The sequence below is a fragment of the Odocoileus virginianus genome, chromosome X, assembly GCF_023699985.2.
Source record: "Odocoileus virginianus isolate 20LAN1187 ecotype Illinois chromosome X, Ovbor_1.2, whole genome shotgun sequence".
In the NCBI taxonomy this organism is placed as follows: Eukaryota; Metazoa; Chordata; class Mammalia; order Artiodactyla; family Cervidae; genus Odocoileus; species Odocoileus virginianus.
Genome location: NC_069708.1, coordinates 38,150,009 through 38,170,872, shown reverse-complemented (window position 1 = coordinate 38,170,872; position 20,864 = coordinate 38,150,009). Strand labels below are relative to the sequence as shown.

The 20,864-nt window shown below is 36.6% G+C and overlaps 1 protein-coding gene across 1 annotated transcript in view; it reads left to right on the top strand.

The window, feature by feature from the left end:
* Window positions 1-3,111: 3,111 nt before the first annotated feature.
* The window catches only part of POF1B (POF1B actin binding protein), an 87,529-nt gene continuing 69,776 nt past the window's right edge, over window positions 3,112-20,864 (top strand). The window contains exons 1-2 of the mRNA XM_020902159.2: window positions 3,112-3,196; window positions 3,320-3,640. Of these exons, the coding sequence (XP_020757818.2) occupies window positions 3,359-3,640 (282 nt within the window). The 5' untranslated portion in view covers window positions 3,112-3,196; window positions 3,320-3,358. The remainder of the gene's footprint in view (window positions 3,197-3,319; window positions 3,641-20,864) is intronic.

Genomic DNA, 20,864 nt, shown 5'->3' with positions numbered 1-20,864 from the left:
TAACCTCTTGGGACATTCATACTTGCTTTTCCATGACTACTATTTCACAAAAATCACACCACATAGTCTGTGAATAATATATTTTAGAACTTTGTATCTGGGTAGCATATTACAGTTAGCAGGTATTTAAATCTAGTAACAATTTTATGCAGTAGGTAAAATCAGGAAATTTTCAAATGGTTGTCAAAACAGCTTAGTCAAGATGTAAATCACTTTCTTTATTACCAATAATACATAAGGTAGACATTCCCCATCCTTACTCTATCCCTTGCTCTTACCATCAATAAGGGAAGTTTCATTTTCTACTTTTTTACATCTTTAGTCATTTTATTTTTTAAAGGATGAATATATTATTTTTATAATCAAAAAACACTAAAGATTTTTAAAGGTCTGTTAGAACCAAATTAGCTTCTAAGGGTAAATCGAATCCATCATGATAAATGAAGTTTTTTCAGTACTAAATATAAAGCATCTATATTACCGAGTGAAACAAATAACTGCTAGAAATATAATTAAGTATTCTCTGAATAAGTCTGCAGCTGAGAATAAGAAATCAACTGTTACTATTTCATCCACTAATGTAAGAAGCAAAGCATAATCATGAAGCTTATTTAAATGTCAATTCCTTGGGTTTTCCAGTAGAAAACAGAGCAAGTACTGTTATTCAAAGGTCAAATATATTTATATGCATTTATTAATCAAAAATAGGTGAGTATTCACATTATCTTCATAAAGGGGAAATAACACAATTGTAGAAGCAGATCAATGAAGGCACAATGACGTCTCAGAGAAGAAGCACAAACTTTGGTGAGAATGATTGACAAACCTCTCTGAGGTGAGCAAGGGTGGTCAACATCTGTTTCATACCTAGATGTGGTTTGTCTGCCAGACAGTGTCTAATTTCCTTTCTTTGTATTAGTACTATCCCTGAGCTTCAAGCTCTCTCTTCTTCATACCCAAGCATGTAGAAAACTGATGGATGAGGCTCAGGAATTGAAAAGTGTCAGTTTTACACATTAATTTTTACCAATTGCATTAAGGTGGTTGCCTCAAAATGCCATATATCCAAGAAATATGGAGGGCAAGTATGGATGAAGGAATTTTTACTTTTCATCTCAATCTCTTACTTTAGTTATTAGAATACAGATATTAGCAGCACTGGATGCAGACATTAATGGCACTGTGTATATGTGTTTGTGTGTATTTCAAATTCAGATTTCAACAATCAGAGCTGACTGGATGACCCCACGTAATATCCATTTCCCATTCACATATAAAGCTGATTCAAAATGATATGTTAATGATATTAACAAGTTATTGATATGATATTTTGCCAGGCTGTTTGGCAAATTAAATTTTAAGTCTTGAGAAACAGCATTATAATGAACAAAGATTAGATTTGAAAGCTCTGCACACAGCATACAAATATAAATGTAAATATACAATAAATTATTTTAATTATTTTAAAGTTTTTAACGTCCATTTTCAGCATTTTGCTTACCTCTCCCCTGTAAAAAACCAAAGATTATTTTTAAAATCACTTATGTATTAATGGTTCAAAACTATTTTATTTTTCCACTTGGAAGATGTATTAGATGTCCAGATACAGAACATAATTTAAAATTTTACTTAGCAGTATAATACAGTAGCTAAGAGCTTAAAGTTAGCTGTCTGCTCAAATCACAGACTCATTATTTACTAGTAATTTAACTTTGGGAAGATTTTCAGCCTCTCTGTGTCTCTGCCTCAGTTCCTCCCCTCTAAGCCCTCATACATTTGTGAGGATGAAGATATTCCACGTAAAACTCCTCACATAGTCAGAGTGAATGACCAAGTAAATCACTGCCTTTGCACACTCAGCAGATAAAAATTTGGCTAGCCAGCTTGATGATATTTTCTTCCTCTCCAGAATGGTGGTGGTGTCTTGGGTTCTATGGTATATATACACACTAGGAAGACATCCATTTTCTGAAGACACCCTCAGTGAGAGAGTATTCTAGAATTCTGTAATGCTGAAATATCTTGCAAGGCAAAATCTGGTGGATAAGTAGGCAATATGGTTGTGATTTCAAGTAGTGATAAATATTAAATGCTGCTGCTGCTAAGTTGCTTCAGTCGTGTCCAACTCTGTGAAACCCCATGACGGCAGCCCACGAGGCTCCATCGTCCCTGGGATTCTCCAGGCAAGAACACTGGAGTGGGTTGCCATTTTCTTTTCCAATACATGAAAGTGAAAAGTGAAAGTGAAGTCGCTCAGTCTTGTCCGACTTGTAGCGACCCCATGGACTGCAGCCCACCAGGCTCCTCCATCCACAGGATTTTCCAGGCAAGAGTACTGGAGTGGGGTGCTATTGCTTTCTCCAATATAAGTGCTAAGGATATTTAAATCTCATTATATCAATTAAGGTACTTCTTAAGATTTGCAGCTCCCTTAAGAACTAGATATTTAAAAAGCATAAAGTCAGGATACAGTTCTTTGTAAAAATGCAAAACAATATATAAATGCTAAAATGCAAAGCATTTATGGACTGGTTAGATTTTTCTTGATGGATCTCATCATTTAGACAAATCTTCCTCAATTTAAATTAGAAAGTCACATGAGGCCTGGAGCAAATTAAACAGATCCCCAAATTAAAGAGAGTTGCTAGAAGGAGACCCCACAGCAATCCCCCTTAACTGCAATTACCAGCTGGGTTTTACAAAGAATGCAAATTTATCTGGGAAAACTAGTGTGGTCCCTATGCTAATATCCCTTATTTTGGTCTGAGACTCTGGAATGGTAATATTCATGCTTATAATTACCTTTCCTAAGGTTAAGAACCATGGGAAAGTCACCTTCATATGACTTTTGTGATTTTTTTTCTCTAGTAAATTTTGGCATGGGCATGTCTTTACCTATTTACAGTTCAAGTGAATTTCCAAGACAGTGGAATTTGGAAGCTCTGACTTTAGCCCTGAAATTCCACATTCCTGCTCTTCCTAGACTTCCTTAGCCTGCTGAGCGGCCTTGTAGCTATCTCCGTAGCAAAGCAGGGCCTCTCCGGGCCGGTAAACCTGCCTGGTGATTCCGCCCCTCAGGGGCGTGGCAGTACTATTTCCTGGAGCAATCTCGCTGGGGTGGCTCCACTTTGCATTTGCTCTCGACTACTTTGCTGCCTCCTCTGCAGCTGCCGGACCTGCCTCTGCTGCTGCTCAGGTAACTCTAGTCTCTTGTTGGCACCAGAATAGGCCGCGGTGGTTAATAAAAGGTTTCAACATGTGCCTGCCTGTCTGCTTTCCTGCTCTTTTCTTTCATGAGCTCTCTCTGTTTGTTCCTTAGGGAGAGCATCTGGGGATTACCTTGTAGACCACTGAGAAGATGAGCTCAAGCTACTGGAGTGAGATGAGCAGCAGCAGCTGTGGGACTCAGCAGTCCCCAGAGGTGCTGCCATGCCAGCCCCAGCATTACCACTGCTACCGTCAGTCAAGCCAAGCCCAGCAGCCTCCAGAAAAAAATGTAGTGTACGAGCGAGTGAGGACTTACAGTGGGCCCATGAACAAGGTGGTTCAGGCTTTGGACCCTGTCGGCTCGGGAGAAGTGCTCTCCCCTCTCAAAACTTCCTCCTCCTACCAAAGCTTGGTTTGGAGCGACCATTCCCAGGTACCATAAAGGCAGCTCTGTCAAAGAGGGGGAAATCTTGAACTCGTTTATTTTCTTCTTGCTTCTCTGGCTCTGTTCTACAGAATATTATCTCTTAGATTGCACTTTTATATGCAATATAAGGTCGCCCAAATTCCATCACCTGGCTCTTCTTTTCTAGTGCTGTAGCCATTTGTTTATCAGTTTACTAATGCTTGTAGCCATTTGTTTATCAGTTCCAATGATTTTCACAATCTAACTAGAATATAAAATGGTTCATTTTTGTGGAATTAGATTGGAATATCTAATCTGAGGTATTCTTTTACTCCTACCATAAAGCAATCCTCAACTTTTTATAAAATAAGTTCTCACTGGTTCACTTCATATCAAAAGTATACAGCTTTTTAAAAAAAATCAAATATGGTGGTGCAGGGAAAATGATATGTACGGAGTGACAAGCAGTTATTTGTGTTTGGCAAATAGTATACTGCTCCAGGATAAGTGACAGGCACAAATGTCTATTTCAATCGTTATATGTGTTTAGTCTTCTGAAAATGACACACTGGTTCTTGTATAGTCAAGGTGGATAATTTATGTCTTAGTAGAAGGAATATTGAAAGTGAATATAGAATTGAGGAAGGCAAGATATAAGCAGTCGTTATATGAAAGTTAAGAATAATGGAAATTTAAGACACCCTTTAAAATGAAATAAATTTGTTTTTAAAGGGGTTAGTTTAGTATCTGTGCTAATAATCTTGCCAATGAATATGAAAGAACATTGCAAGACAATATAAAAATAACAGCTCTATGTCTGTTTTCATCTTTGACTGTCTTTACATTAAATTTGCATGTCTTTAAGCTTTCTGGAAACTTCTGTCCAAACTGAAATTATGCTTCAAGATACTAGCAGTACTGTGAGGAGCTCAAAAAGTAACCATCCGAATGATATCCTGTGTTGCATTGTTATGCTGATCTGGAATAATATGGACTATTTTCCCCAAAACAACAATTTTAAGTAGGATACGAAGCAACATTTATAAGGGATATGATAAGGCTGTTTTAAAAAGAATTTTTTAAAGATATAGGTAAATGAACAACTATAAGGGCCACAATTTTACTGTTTTACTTCACTCCTAGCTTAATTTGAGGGGAAAATTAAGAAGAAAAACCCCAGCATTTACTGGCAGTAATTACCTATTTGAGAAAAACTCCACCTGCATTGAAGTCAAAGGGAATAAAAATAAAAAGTCAAAACTACTAGTTTGTGATAATAATAATGCAAATGTGCATTCCAATATTAAGCATTAAGATGTTAGTGAACAACATAGTAGCTGTCACCTATGTTCCTGAGTAGCCTCAAAACAATGCAAAAGTTGGAAACAGCAAGTTACCATTATCATGGGTATGCTAAAATTACCCTCACATAATTATTAACCTCTTATCAACTTCCTAGTAAAAGAAAAATAAATAGGAAAAAAATTTAGAGCTGAAATTTGGCAAGTTATAAACATTGACCACAGAACAGCTTTTAGGGTCACACTTTATTGTATACTCCATAGTTCAACTTTCCTTTTAAATAAACCTGGACCACACTGGTTGAACTTTTTGCAAAAATCACCTTCTTTATACCAGATATCTGCTAAGTGATCTACATAGGACTAGCTCCATCCTGAAATGTAGTTCCCCAAAGGAATTTACAAAGAGCCTTAAGGACAGAAAGTATCACCACAGAAACTGGGAAAAGAGACTGGGATAGAGGGTGAAGTCCGAAGTTATTTACAATTGATAAGAAAGAAAAGGGCTGGGTGAGGAAGAGGGAGGTAAAATTTCAAACTGAGTTACATATCAAAGGGTATTCATAAATCTACTAAAAGATAATTTGGCAAGAAAGCTTTAAGATAGCTGTCACAAAGAATGTGACTAAGAAACTGTTATTTTATTTACTTTTTCCCTGTTTAGTGGCAAGATGGCATTGTATAAGGTAAGACCTAAAATTGACCTGAAATTGCCTTCATGTTAATGAAATGCGCAAGATGTGGTAGCAGCTTTATTATATACCATACCTAGCACAAGCAAGAAATACACATTACTTAATATCTTTTTCATTTAGCTTTATTTTTAAAAATTCTCTCCTTAATATGCCATGTTTCAATGACATTTTGAGTTGGTATATAGCAGTTATTCTGATGCTTGAGTTTGTGACCATGGCAGCTAGGAAAATGGGTTGGTTATCATGAATTCAATTAAATTTTTACTTTAATTGTTTTTAGCATTTTTGTGTTTGGATGATATTAAAAGAATTCATAAGATTAAAAATATATATCATCGCCAGTAGTAAAATATGATCCCTTTGAGAAACTGAAATGATATTGTGCTGCTTTTCTTTTTTATTTTGTGTAGTAGACATTTTAGATTTAAACAAATGCTTTGTGCAGCACTTTAGTATTTTCTATTTCTGGCTTTTTTTAGCACACTTTTTTTTTCCTTTATTGCTTTCTTATGAACTAAAATAGTATTTATAGATATAAACATATTTTAAATTTCTCCAAATATAATGTTGCTCTGTTTCTTGTCTACAATTGATCAGATATATTTTATGATTCTCTCAGTTATTATTTTGTCTGACTGATAGAATGTTTCTCAGAAAAAATTGAATATAGAAACCAGTTGCGGGTGAAATTATCTAAATTGATGATAGAATTAAAGTTACTAAGTTTATTCATGTGAACTGGAAAAATCAGAATCAGGTATAATCAAGGTCATAGGTGAATTTTAGAGCTGAATGTAGTCTTATAAATAAATGGAGTTCTAGAAACTACATGAAACTAAAGAGAACAGAAACCTTTTGGCTCAACATTTTAAAATGCTGGAGCATTAAACATCCATCATTAATTCAAAATGAAATACTGCTTCAAATGAACAGCATCGATGTTAATACACGTTGGACATAAATATTTCTCTTCCATTAATTTTAGCTTTTTATGATGTCCAAGATATTTTCCATGCATACAGAGCAGTTCTGTTATGACAGAGAAATTGATCAAAATAAAATATTTTTAATACCCATCATTCATTGAGCACATATTTATTAAATGCCTGTTATGTAGGAAGCACCATGATTATCTAGATAAATACCCATTTGCTTATCTAGGGAGAGTCCATACTGAAGACAGAAAAACATGATCTATGCCTGTTATGTAGGAAGCACCATGATTGTCTAGATAAATACCCATTTGCTTATCTAGGGAGAGTCCATACTGAGGACAGAAAAACATGATCTGGGGACTTCCTAGGTGGTGCTTGTAGTAAAGAACCTGCTGCCAACGCAGGAGACATAACAAATGTGGGTTTGATCCCTGAGTTGGGAAGATCCCCTGGAGGAGGGCATGGCAACCCACTCCATTGCTCTTGCCTGGAGAATCTCATGGACAAAGGAGACTAGCCAGCTATAGTCCACAGGGTCACAAAGAGTTGAACAAGATGGAAGCAACTTAGCATGAATGCATGCATGCATACATGATCTAGTCTGTAGGTGTTCTGTATGTCTATATTTCATTTTAAAAATATGATTTTGTGTTTTAGCCATCAATATTTTACTGAATAAAATGTTTTGATGCAAGAAGGGACCTCTTAGAGATTGTGTTATATGGATGACCATTCTTTTCAATTTTAAGCTTGCAACAAAATTTAACTCCAGAAAGCAACCTGGGGAAGAATATAAGTTTATGAATGATCTCTGCTCTCAAAATTATTCAGCTTGGGCATTTCTTTGTTTACATGATTTTTTTCCTTTTCTTTGGTTACAAAGATTGTGGATAGCTCCTTTACTATGCCAGGATTTCTATACACTATCAGAAAATTTTCCTGCTCTGTGGGGATGGGTGTGTTGTTTTGATAAATTGTTGTTCAAAGGTGTGGTCACTAAAGTGAATGATTGTTCAGGGAAGTAGGTTGCCTGAAAAAGGAATGAGGTCATAGGATAAAGAGCCCTGAGTGTTCAGTTTTGGTCATCCCTTTTGTGCTTATAATTAAATGAGGCTATAGAAATTGAGTGCAACTAATTGCTAGGTGAAAATGCCCTTGCCAATTGTCTCTTGTTTAAGGGAGGTCTGATAAATTGCTGGGCCTGTTTTCAGTCAATGGCTCTAACAAGCTATAATTGTGTGTGTGTGTGTGTGTGTGTGTGTGTGTGTGTGTGTGTGTGTGTGAAGGTGGTGGGGGAAATGGGGAGGGAGGTGAACTTTTTTAACTGTTGTGATTCAAATATTTTTTTCTTGACAATTCTTGGTAAAATAACTGCAAGATTTGCCATGCTCTTAAACCCTTTTTAAAAGTGAAAACCTTTCTAAACAAGTATATTTGAGCTAACATTTTCTTCACAGCAGAAGCCATCCCAATAGCCATCCCTTTTTGACTTCCAATGGAACAGATACATTTCTAATTCTTAAAAACAAAAAACATGCACTGCAAAGTGACTGGATACTTTATTTTCTCTCCTAGTTTCTCCTTTAATAAAAGAAAAAGAATCCAAGAATGGGTTTCTTGGAGAGTTTCCTTGGAGGGAAGTGGTGAAGGGAAGGAGTTCCATTACTCTTACATTCTATAGCTTTCTTTACATGGGAACAGAATCACAAATTTTATCCTAAATTGAGGAAGTGTTTGTTTCATCTAAAGAGAGATCATTACAACTTAACCTGTTTCTTTTTGTACAAAGTTCAGAACAACATCTCAACAATAACCTAAGGCAGGTGTTTAACCATGTTGCTGGCTTTAAAAGTTTCTAGGTAAAGCATCTCCCATACTATTCAGAAAATTTACTCAAATGGCAGTTTGCCTTAGAAAATTCTGTTGGCATAAATGTCAGGTGGTTTTTAAAGATACTACCTCTTTTGAAACTGTTCAGTCACCATTATCACAGTCAGTGATTCTCATAGTCATTAAAACTGACAGAAGCACCTATAAGGCTCCCATGGTTTTCTTTCTTGGAACAGTGTATTACTTATTAATTTTAAATAAAGTTTTAAAATTCAAATTAGCCAACATGAAAGAGTTGTGTTCAACAAGTTTCCAAATACTTAGAGAACAAAGTCCTGTACTATGTACATAATCTTTTTTATTATTTAATTCTCATCCCAACAGTCTTGCTGTCTCTCCTTTATACATTGCACTAAAGTCTTGAACTATTTGATAGGACCTATCAATAGGAAAATGAAAGTCAGTAGTATTGACTAAAGATGTTTATATTTTGTGGAGCCTAAAGATCGGTCACAGAGAACATTGTGTGGAGAAAATGCCTGTACAAGTGAATCTATGTGTAATGTCTCAGGGAGAGCTACAAATGGTAGCTTCCCAACCCAGGAATCTTCCCAACTCAGGGATTGAACCCAGGTCTCCTGCATTGCAGACAGGCGCTTTACCATCTGAGCCACCAGGGAAGCAAGCAGAGTTGTAATGAGTATCAAATGAGATAACATGTGAAGGTGTCCAGCACAGAGTTAGCACTTTATAATTCTTTCCATTCATATTATTGATTTATAAAAATATAGCCAACAAAAACCACTAGCTGCACAGATAAAACATGATAATAAATTAAATAATATATGAATAGTCTATCATGAATATGAGCTTCCCTGGTGGCTCAATGGTAAAGAATCTGCCTGCAATACAGGAGACCTGGGTTCGATCCCTAGGTCAGGAAGATCCTCTGGAGAAGAGATGGCAACCCACTTCAATATTCTTGCCTGGAGAATCCCATGGATGGAGGAGCCTGTTGGGCTACAGTCCATGGGATTGCAAAAAGCTGGATATGACTGAGCAACTAACATTTCATTTTCATCATATGAATAGACTATAAATTTAAGAGTTCCTCTGACACTGGAAAGATTAAGTAAACACATATGCTTGAAAGGCTTATTAGGGCTCTACCAGCTAAGAAAAACTAATGAGGAAAAGCATTAAAGTAGTTTTCTAAAACTCATGGTATATGATCAAAAGATGAACAGCAGAAATATATTTATAATGCTTACTGGCATAAATATCCTTTAGAAAGAGTAATTTGGAAGTTCCCATGCTCTTAGTATCTTTGAACTTGAATCATAATATTTGAAATGGAGGTTTTTTTGGTGCATGTTTTTTTCTTCTTCCTTTTTTAAAATGTAGTGATGCTGAATATTAAAGCTTGCTTGTAGTCTGCCTCTTACCTAATGCTTCTTCTAGAGCTATACTTCCAATAGGGTAAAGAGAAAGAAGAAAGTGTTAGTTGCTCAGTTGTGTCCCACTCTTTGCAACCCCATGAACTAGCCCGCCAGGCTCCTATGTCCATGAAATTCTTCAGGCAAGAAGACTGGAATGGGTTGCCATTTCCTTCTCCAGGGGAATTTCCTACCCAGGAATCGAACCAGGGTCTCCTGCATTATCGGCAGTCTGTCATCTGAGCCACCTGGGATATGTGGTTATTTACATTTAAATTAATTAAAATTAAAACTAATTATTCAGTTCCTCAGTCACAATAGCCATGTTTTAAGTGCTCAACAGCCACAGGTGGCTAATGACTACTATCTGTACAACGCAGATATAAGGTGTTTCCACCACTGCAGAGAGTTCTATTGGACACTGCAGATATATATATATTCAAGCTACTCATTTAAATATATAAATATATCTAAGATCATCACATTCAAAGAAATTCATGTTGGTGCAGATGTGCCATCAAGCTGCTGCCAATGTACCTGATCAGCTTTAATGGACACATAGGAATGAAACAGAATATGAAGCCACGAACTTTCAAAGTATATGTTTAGAAAGACTATTTCAGTAGAAGGAGAATTAAATTCATGAACCTTCTTTAAAAGGTGAAATGAAATATTTTTATTTATATATGTATATACAGTAATCCTTTGTTATCCAAGGGGGATTGTTACCTGGATCCCTGCTCCAGATACCAAAATCCACAGATGCTCAAATATCTCACATAAAATGGCCTAGTATTTACATATAACTTATGCATAGCATTCCATGTATTTTAAGTCATCTTCAGATCTGTAAATACAATGTAAATGCTATATAAATAGTTTTCAGAACACATCAAATTCAAGTTTTGCTTTTTGAAGCTTTCCAGATTTTTATTTTTCTAATATTTTCAGTCCTCCACTGGTTGAAATTGCAGATGCAGAAGCCATGGATATGGAGGGCTGACTGTATCTATCTTTTATATAATTTCCCCAGAACCTTACCTTTTGAGAGAAAAAAAATTTTAATTATTTATTTATTTATTTTTTGACTGTGCTGGGTCTTCACTGCTGTGCACAGGCTTTCTCTACTTGTGGTTTGTGGGATCTAGAGTGTGGGTTCAGTAGTCGTGGTGCACTGGCCTCATTGCTCCACAGCATGGCATGTGGAATCTTCCCAGACCAGGGACTGACCTGTGTCTTCTGCATTGGCAGGCAGATTCCTATCCACTGAACCACCAGTGAAGTCCAGTAAATATTTAAGAAGAGGAAAAAAGATGAAAAAATAACTCCCCTCAATCAAAATGCATCTTCCTTTCTCCAGCACATGATCTGGGTTTCATAGCCTTTCTAACTTCCTATCTCCCTTAGCTTATTGAATTAATTTTAAACCTTAGTAAGTAAAGTAAACTAAGATCATGGCATCTGGTGCCATCACTTCATGCAAATAGATGGGGAAAAATAGAAACAGTGACAGACTTTATTTTCTTGGTCTCCAAAATCACTGTGGGTGGTGACTGCAGACACAAAATTAAAAGACACTTGCTCCTGCGATGAACATTGGGCTTGGAAGAAAAACTATGACAAACTTAGTGTAATAAAAAGCAGAGACATCATTTTGCCGACAAAGGTCCATATAGTCAAAGCTATGGTTTTTCCAGTAGTCATGTACGGATCTGAGATTTGGATCATAAAGAAGGCAAAGCACAGAAGAATTGATACTTTCAGATTGTGGTGGAGAGGACTCTTGAGAGTCCCTTGAACTGCAAGATCAAACCAGTCATTACTAAAGGAAATCAACCCTGAATATTCATTGGAAGGACTGATCCTGAAGCTGAAGTTCCAATACTTTGGCTACCTGATGTGAAGAGCTGACTCATTGGAAAAGTCTCTGATGCTGGGAAAGATTGAAGGCAAAAGAAGAAGGGGACGACAAAGGATGAGATGGTTGGATGGCATCACTGACTCAATAGGCATGAGTTTGAGCAAACTCAGAGATAGTGAAGGATAGAGGAGTCTGGTGTGCTGCATGCAGCTCAGTGGTTGCAGAGTCAGTGACTCTGTGACTTAGCAACTGAACAATAACGAGTAAAGTTCAAATATCATTTCCATGTGACTTGCTCAAGTTCATACGGCTAGTATGTGGTAGAACTGGGGTTTGAATATTTAAAAAATATTTTAAAAAATATTGAAGTATAATTGGTTTACAATGTTGTGTTACTTTCTACTGTACAGCACAGTGAATCAGCTATATGTATACATATATCCCCTCTTTTTTGGAACTTAAATCTAAAGAGTCTAGTTTCCAGTCTATGCTTATAACCACCATGCTATACTGGATATTCCTGGTCTACACATTTGACTCTTATCTGTGTTATACTGTCTCTGATACCTGATTCCTATATATGCTTCATGATCATTTTCCTGTACCTACTCCATTATGAACCACCCGAAATCTTTTGGGACACAATCCAGGGCATAAATAAATAATGTCAATAAACATGTCAATGCTTTTAAAATATTATGTTATTTACCAAGAAAGCAGATGTATTTTGTTACTGTTCAGAATTCTTTTTTACATTTCTCATATATTTTATTGGTTGTTTTGTATCAAAACATATAAAACTTCAGCACCGGGTAATAAGTTGATTAACTTTTAGTTATTTAAAGACTCATAAATACTTTGATAGAAGTATCATGAACAAATAATGTTGACTTGTACCTTTTTGTGTAATGTATTAAATCAGCAATAAAATGGCATTTAATTTGCAATTAAGAATCTTTTAAAAAACTTTGATAATTGAGTTCCCAAGTTAAGTCAAACTCCTCAACTTTGATGTTATTCAAGAACTTTCTTAGGACAGCCTCACTCTATTTTTGTAGTCTTATCTGTCACTACTCATTTCCTTATATCTTGTGTTCTAGATGCACTGCACTTCTGTCTGTTTCTTGAACGTTTTGCTTCCCTCTCACCCCTTCCTTTGTTCATTCCATTGCCTGCTCTGGCAGCATCTACCCTTCCCTCACATTTCTGCTGGATTACTACCTATCCCTCAATATGCATCTGGAAAGTCTTCTTCCACCAAAGCATCTTCAACCCTGGATCTTCTTACTCTCTCCTCAATATAGTACTCCACCCCAACCTCCATTCCAGGTGTGGTCTCCTTTTAAACCCAGTATCAATTTTCATCATTTAGCTAAATTATTGTAAGATAGCATAATATTGAGTAGTATATTATTTCTGTAGTTCTTATTCCCCTCCACCATGGACTATATACACTTGATGGTTGAGATTTTTTTCTTTAATAAAAACTTAAAAAGTGTTTTGGGGAATAGAATGAAACTTCAAATCCTTCCTCTCCTCTCTCCCTTCTCTCTTTGTGATTATGGCTTGCAAAAATTCCTGAATGTGGCTGTCAGCAGTGGTTTTAATAAGATACCTGACTGGCACTGTTTTGTAGATTTCACTCCTCTATGCCCTCTCTTTGAATTGAAAGTGGAAAGTAGGACACAATTTGCCTCTTTAAAAACATGAACAACACAGAAATATAAGAAAGCTATTCAATAAGTCAATCAGTTTTCTATTTTAGTTCTTGGATCTTATTAAGCATTTGGATTTGACTTGTTTATATTTGGTTAAAACTTTTTTCCCTTTGGACAAATATTTATCATTATTTAATATGTCAAATGTTGTTGAAGGGTTTGTCATTCTGATTTGTCATGTAATTTCCCTGGAATATTGTTGTGATTCTTCCTTTAATCAAATTAACTTAGAGCTGTTAATTACACTGTTTATAGAAATATTCTTTCTACCTCTCCTGTATATTTAAGGGAAACATTTTTATTTATTGAATCTTACTCAATGACCTTGTAATTGGTTTAGCATATCAGTTATGTGCCCTGAGATTGTTTCATAAAAACTACTACTACTGTTCAGTACTCACCCACATATGAAAATACATTTAGAACTCTCCAAGGAAATATTTTTATCTTCAAGCATAGTATTTACCCATTTCTCCTTAGCATAGATTTCAGCTTGGATGTATACATTTCTGAATAAATTAATTTTAAAATCTTCACAAATTCTATTGCACCTAAGAATATGTTAGTTACTTAAATTCTCTATGAACACCTCATATCACTCTACTGCTCAATAAAATTTCAATGACACTCAGTGTCTATGAATTTCTTAGTCTGACTTTCAAAGCCCCCCAATTGTTTGGCTCCCAGGGACCTTACTTCCGGGAACTCCTCTTCTAGTGGTCTATGTTTCAGCCAAAATGTAAACTGTTGTTCTTTAAATATAGCCCCTCATTTTCCACAACTATGTCTTTGTGCATGATACTCTTACATTTGAAATGTCCCTATTCTCACCAATCTAGATATGTTGAAATTATACTAATTTTTCAAGAAATTTTCCTGAAGTGTAACTTTGTGATGAAATCTTAAGTTGTCCCAGGCTGAAGTTACCTCTTAGCCCTGGAAACTCCCAGAGTAAGTTCCTTGTAGCTCTTATGATACTACACTTTATTGTTATTTAAAATAATAGTTTTTACTCTTAACTGATAGTAACTTTGGTGAGGGTAGAAAGTGTGTTCTGTCTTTTCTGTCTCTTTCATTACCACTACATAACTAGTATTGAACAAATAACTTAGTTACATATGTTACCAATCTATTAAAAATAATGCCTCATATTAATAGATGCTATATTTTATTTTTCAAAAGTTTTATATACATGACTTACTAGAACTCCAAAACATAAATAGAAAAAGCTTTATTGCATCCATTATGCAAATTGTGCAGTATACAAATGAAAACATACATTGAGTATTATTTGTTGTACAAATAAAAAGATTGAAGTGCAAACAGCTCAAAATAACTTTTCCAAGTTAGAAAGGCTAGGTAATGAATGCCCTGAGTTTAAATATCAGTTTTTTATCAGCTATCTCCCTTAATTAACCTTAGTTAGATACTAAAGAATTTTTAGTTAAAACAAGTTAATATTTTTTAGTTCCAGCAGATCATTTCATAGTTACCATTTACTGTATTTTTTTTCCATTCTAATGTTTTGTTATCAGAGGGGAAAGTATGAAAAATATATTAGAGGACAAAGTAGATTTTGTTCTGACTTTCAAGGCATTGCCCTGAAATAATCCTGGAATTCAGAGTATATTTTAAGTTTTTAAGGTTTCCCTTATGTTGTTATTCAGCTGTTAGGTCGTGAATGACTTTTGCCACCTCATGGACTGCATGCAGCATGCCAGGCTCCACTACTCTTAACTATGTCCCAGAGTTTGCTCAAACTCATGTCCATTGAGTTGGTGATGCCATCCAACCATCTCATCCTCTGCCACTCCCTTCTCCTTTTGCCTTCAGTCTTTCACAGCATCAGAGTCTTTTTCAGTGAATGAGTTCTTCTCATCAGGTGGCCAAAGTGTTGGAGTTTCATCTTCAGCATCAGCCCTTCCAATGAATATTCTGGGTTGATTTCCTTTAGATTGACTGGTTTCATCATCTTGCAGTCCAAGAGACTCAAAAATCTTCTTTAGCAACACAGTTCAAAAGCATCAGTTCTTCAGTGCTCAACCTTCTTTATGGTCCAACTCTCATATCCATACATGACTACTGGAAAAACCACAGTTTTCACCACATGGACCTTTGTTGGCAAGGTGATATCTCTGCTTTCTAATACACTGTCTTGGTTTATCATAGCTTTCCTTCCAAGGAATAAGGCTTTTTTAATTTCATGGCTGGAGTCACCGTCTGCAGTGATTTTGGAGCCCAAGAAAATAAAACATGTAAATGCTTCCACGTTTTCATTTTCTGTTTGCAAGAAGTGATGGGACTGGATGCCATGATCTTAGTTTTTTGAATGTTGAGTTTTAGGCTGGCGTTTTCTGTCTCCTTCTTCACCCTCATCAAGAGGCTTTCTAGTTCCTCTTCACTTTCTGCCATTAGAGTGGTATCACCTGCATTTCTAAGGTTGTTGATATTTCTCTGGGCAATCTAAATTCCAGCTTGTGGTTCATCCAGCCTGGAATTTTGAATGATGTCTGTAAGTCAGTTAGTCAGTTCAGTCACTCAGTCATGTCCAACTCTTTGTGACCCCATGGACTACAGCACACCAGGCTTCCCTGTCCATCACCAACTCCCAGAGCTTGCTCGAACTCATGCCCATCAAGTTGGTGATGCCATCCAACCATCTCATCCTCTTTCATCCCTTTCTCCTCATGCCTTCAATCTTTCCCAGCATCAGGGTCTTTTCCAAAGATGTAAGCAGGATGAGAATATACAGCCTTGTCATACTCCTTTCCCAATTTGGAACCAGTCCGTTGTTCCATGTCCAGTTCTAACTGTTGCTTCATGCCCCCCATACAGGTTTCTCAGGAGACAGGTAAGATGATCTGATGTTCCCATCTCTTTAAGAATTTTCCACAGTTTGTTGTGATCTCTACATTCAAAGGCTTCCACGTAGCTGATGAAGCTGAAGTAGATGTTTGTCTGGAATACCTTTGCTTTCTCTATGATCCAACAGATTTTGCCAATTTGATCTCTGGTTCCTCTGCCTCTTTGAGACCCAGCTTATACATGTGGAAACTCTTGGTTCATGTGCTGTTGAAGGCTAGCTTGAAGGATTTTGAGCACTATCATGCTAGCATGTGAAATGAGTACAATTGTGCGGTAGTTTGAACATTCTTTGGCACTGCCTTTCTTTGGGATTGGAATGAAAACTAACCTTTTCCAGTCCTGTGGTCACTGCTGATTTTTCCAAATTTGCAGCATCATCTTTTAGGATTTTAAATAGCTCAGCTGGGATACCATCATGCCCACTAGCATTGTTTGTAGTAATGCTTAGGAAGCTAAGGCCCACTTGACTCAACACTCCAGGATGTCTGGCTCTAGGTGAGTGATCACACCATTGTGGTTATCTGGGTCTTTAAGACCTTTTTAATATAGTTCTGTGTATTCTTGCCACCTCTTCTTAATCTCTTCAGCTTCTATTAGGTCTTTACTGTTTCTGTCCTTTATTGTGCCCATTTTTGCATGAATATTCCTTTGATATCTCCAATTTATTGAAGGGATATCTAGTCTTTCCCATTCTATTGTTTTCCTCTTTGCATTATTCATTTAAGAAGGCCTTCTTAAGAAAAAAAAAAAAAGAAGGCCTTCTTAACTTTCCTTGCTATACTATGGAACTCTGCATTCAGTTGAGTATATTTTTCCCTTTCTCCCTTGCCTTTCACTTTTCTTCTTTCCTCAGCTATTTGTAAAGCCTCTTCAGACAATCATTTTGTCTTCTTGGATTTCTTTTCTTGGGGATGGTTTTGGTCAATGACTCCTGTACAGTGTTAGAAACCTCTGTCCGTAGTTCTTCAGGCACTCTGCCTACCAGATCTAATCCCTTAAATCTGTTTGTTACCTCCACTCTATAATCATAAGGGATTTGATTTAGGTCATACTTGAATTACCTAGTGGTTTTCCCTGCTTTATCAATTTAAGCCTGAATTTTGCCATAAGGAACTTATGATCTGCACCACAGTTGGCTCCAGGTTTTGTTTTTGCTGACTGTATAGAGCTTCTCCATCTTTGGCTGCAAAAATTATAATCGATCCGATTTCAGTATTGACCATCTGGTGATGTCCATGTGTAGAGTCATCTCTTGGGTTGTTGGAAGAGGGTGTTTGCTATGACCAGTTTTTTCTCTTGAGAAAACTCTGTTAGCCTTTGCCTTGCTTCATTTTGTACTCTAAGGCTAAACTTGCCTGTTACTCCAGGTATCTCTTGACTTCCTTCTACTTTTGCATTACAATCCCCTATGATGAAAAGGACATTTTTTTTTTAATATTAGTTCTAGAAGATGTTTTGGCTTTTCATAGAACCAGTTAGCTTCAGCTTCTTTGCATTGGTAGTTGGAGCATAGACTTGGATTACTGTGATGTTGAATGGTTTGCCTTGGAAACAAACCAATCTCATTCTGTCATTTTTGAGATTGCATCAAACTACTACATTTCAGACTTTTGTTGACTCCGAGGACTACTCCATTTCTCCTAATGGATTTTTGCTCACAGTAGTAGATATAATGGTCATATGAATTAAATTTGCCCATTCCCATCCATTTGGGGCTTCCCTCATAGCTCAGATGGTAAAGAATCTGCCTGCAGTGTGGGAGACCCGGGTTCGATTCCTGGGTCAGGAAAATCCCCTGGAAGGAAATGGCAACCCACTCCAGTATTCTTGCCTAGAGAATCCCATCGACAGAGGAGCCTAGCAGGCTACAGTCCAGGGAGTTTGCAAGAGTCAGACATGACTTAGCAACTAAATCACTGCCACCATCCATTTTAGTTTACTGACTTCTAAGATGTTGATGTTCACTCTTGCCATCTCCTGTTTGACCACTTCCAATTTACCTTGATTCATGGACCTAACATTCATCCACAACTGATCATTGTTTCCACTTTGACTCAGATGCTTCTTTCTGGAGCTGTTTGCAATTTCCCTCCACTCTTCCCCAGTAGCATTTTGAACACCTTCTGACCTTAGGTCTCATCTTCTGGTGTCCTATCTTTTTTGCCTTTTCATACTGTTCATGGCATTCTCATGGCAAGAATACTGGAGTGGTTTGCCATTCTCTCCTCCAGTGGACCACATTTTTTTTCAGAACTCCTCACTAGGACCCATCCATCTTGGATGGCCCTGCGTGTCATGCTTCATAGCTTCATTGAGTTACTCAAGCCCCTTTGCCAAGACAAAGCAGTGTTCCATGAAGGGAAATTCAGAGTATGTCTTAAGATTTTAAAGTTTCCCTTCTAACCTAAAGGAAAATAACACCTCTCCAGCTTCTGCTTTCCCTTTTTTCTCCACTGCATTGAACTATTCAGAAGCTATTTCACTGAGGTAAATAAGAAATTGGCACTATTTGCATTTTATGTGATTTTTTAACTCTGAAGTAATAGCTATTTTAACAAACAGAAATAAAATACGTTTTGTGACTAGCGAATTCTCCCTAAGATGACTAGAGTTTCCCAGCTCTCATTACGTATGAACAATTATCCAAGGATGTAGAGAAATAATACCCCAAAAGCAGACTGATCTTTTTTTCAGATGCCAATAGCTTATTTTAACAATTTGCTGTCTTAGAGTACTACCTAAGAATATTGAATACTACATTTCTGATGCTTTTAAATATTTCCTTTCTCATTTGAAATTTAATTTTCCTTTTAGAATTTTCTCCTGCTCTTTTTTTGTCTTTTATTTTAAAAAGTTTATTTATTTTAAATGAAACAAATATTAATATTTTTAATGATAAAAGGTATAATTCACAAAGAAGATAGACATCATAAACCATTAAACACCTTAACAACAAAAAACAAATATACATAGAGCAAAAATCAGAAGAAGTATAAGGGAAAAGAAAAATATATAATCATAGTGAGACATATTAGCATTTCTCTGAGAATATTTTATCAAATGAAGAAAAAATAAGAATAGGAGCATCTTGAATGATGTCACTAATAGTTTAAATATAATGCATTTACATTTAATTAATTTATATTAATCATATCCTACACAAATACATTTAAAATTTTGTATCTCATACTTTGTTATTAGATGTCCATAAGGCTTATTTAACTTATATGCAGAGTACATCATGAGAAATACTGGGCAGGATGAAGCACAAGCTGGAATCGAGATTGCTGGGAGAAATATCAATAACCTCAGATATGCAGATGACGCCACCCTTATGGCAGAAAGTGAAGAGGAACGAAAAAGCCTCTTGATGAAACTGAAAGGAGAGTGAAAGAGTTGGCTTAAAGCTCAACATTCAGAAAACTAAGATCATGGCATCTGGTCCCATCACCTCATGGGAGACAGATGGGGAGACAGTGGAAACAATGTCAGACTACTTTTTGGGGCTCCAAAATCACTGCAGATGGTGATTGCAGCCATGAAATTAAAAGACGCTTACTCCTTGGAAAGAAAGTTATGACCAACCTAGACATCATATTAACAAGCAGAGACATTACTTTGCCAACAAAGGTCCATCTAGTTAAGGTGATGGTTTTTCCAGTAGTCATGTATGGATGTGAGAGTTGGACTATAAAGGAAGCTGAGTGCTGAAGAACTGATGCTTTTGAACTGTGGTGTTGGAGAAGACTCTTGAGAGTGCCTTGGACTGCAAGGAGATCCAAACAGTCCATCCTAAAGGAGATCAGTCCTGGGTGTTCATTGGAAGGACTGATGTTGAAGCTGAAACTCCAATACTTTGGCCACCTGATGCAAAGAGCTGACTCATTTGAAAAGACCCTGATGCTGGGAAAGATTGAAGGAGGGAGGAGAAGGGGACGACAGAGGATGATATGGTTGGATGGCATCACCGATTAAATGGGCATGAGTTTGGGTAGGCTCCAGCAGTTGGTGATGAACAGGGAGGCCTGGCTTGCCTGGGTTCATGCAGTAGCAAAGAGTTGGATAAGACTGAGCGACTGAACTGAATTGAACTGAAGGGCATTTAGAAAAACTAGCAAAAAGATAAACATTACTAAATTTCAAAAAGTAGAATTATTTTTTATGTGTGTGATTTAGTTATACATGTATACCTATAATATTTTTGAAATTATTATTATATATATATTTATATTTATTTATTTTTATTAGTTGGAGGCTAATTACTTTACAATATTGTAGTGGGTTTTGTCATACATTGACACGAATCAGCCGTGGATTTACATGTGTTCCCCATCCCGATCCCCCCTCCCACCTCCCTCTCCGCCCGATCCCTCTGGGTCTTCCCAGTGTACCAGGTCCGAGCACTTGTCTCATGTATCCAGCCTGGGCTGGTGATCTGTTTCACCCTAGATTATATACATGTTTCGATGCTGTTCTCTCAAAACATCCCACCCTCTTCTTCTCCCACAGAGTCCACAAGTCTGTTCTATACATCTGTGTCTCTTTTCCTGTTTTGCATATAGGGTTATCTTTACCATCTTTCTAAATTCCATATATATGTGTTAGCATAC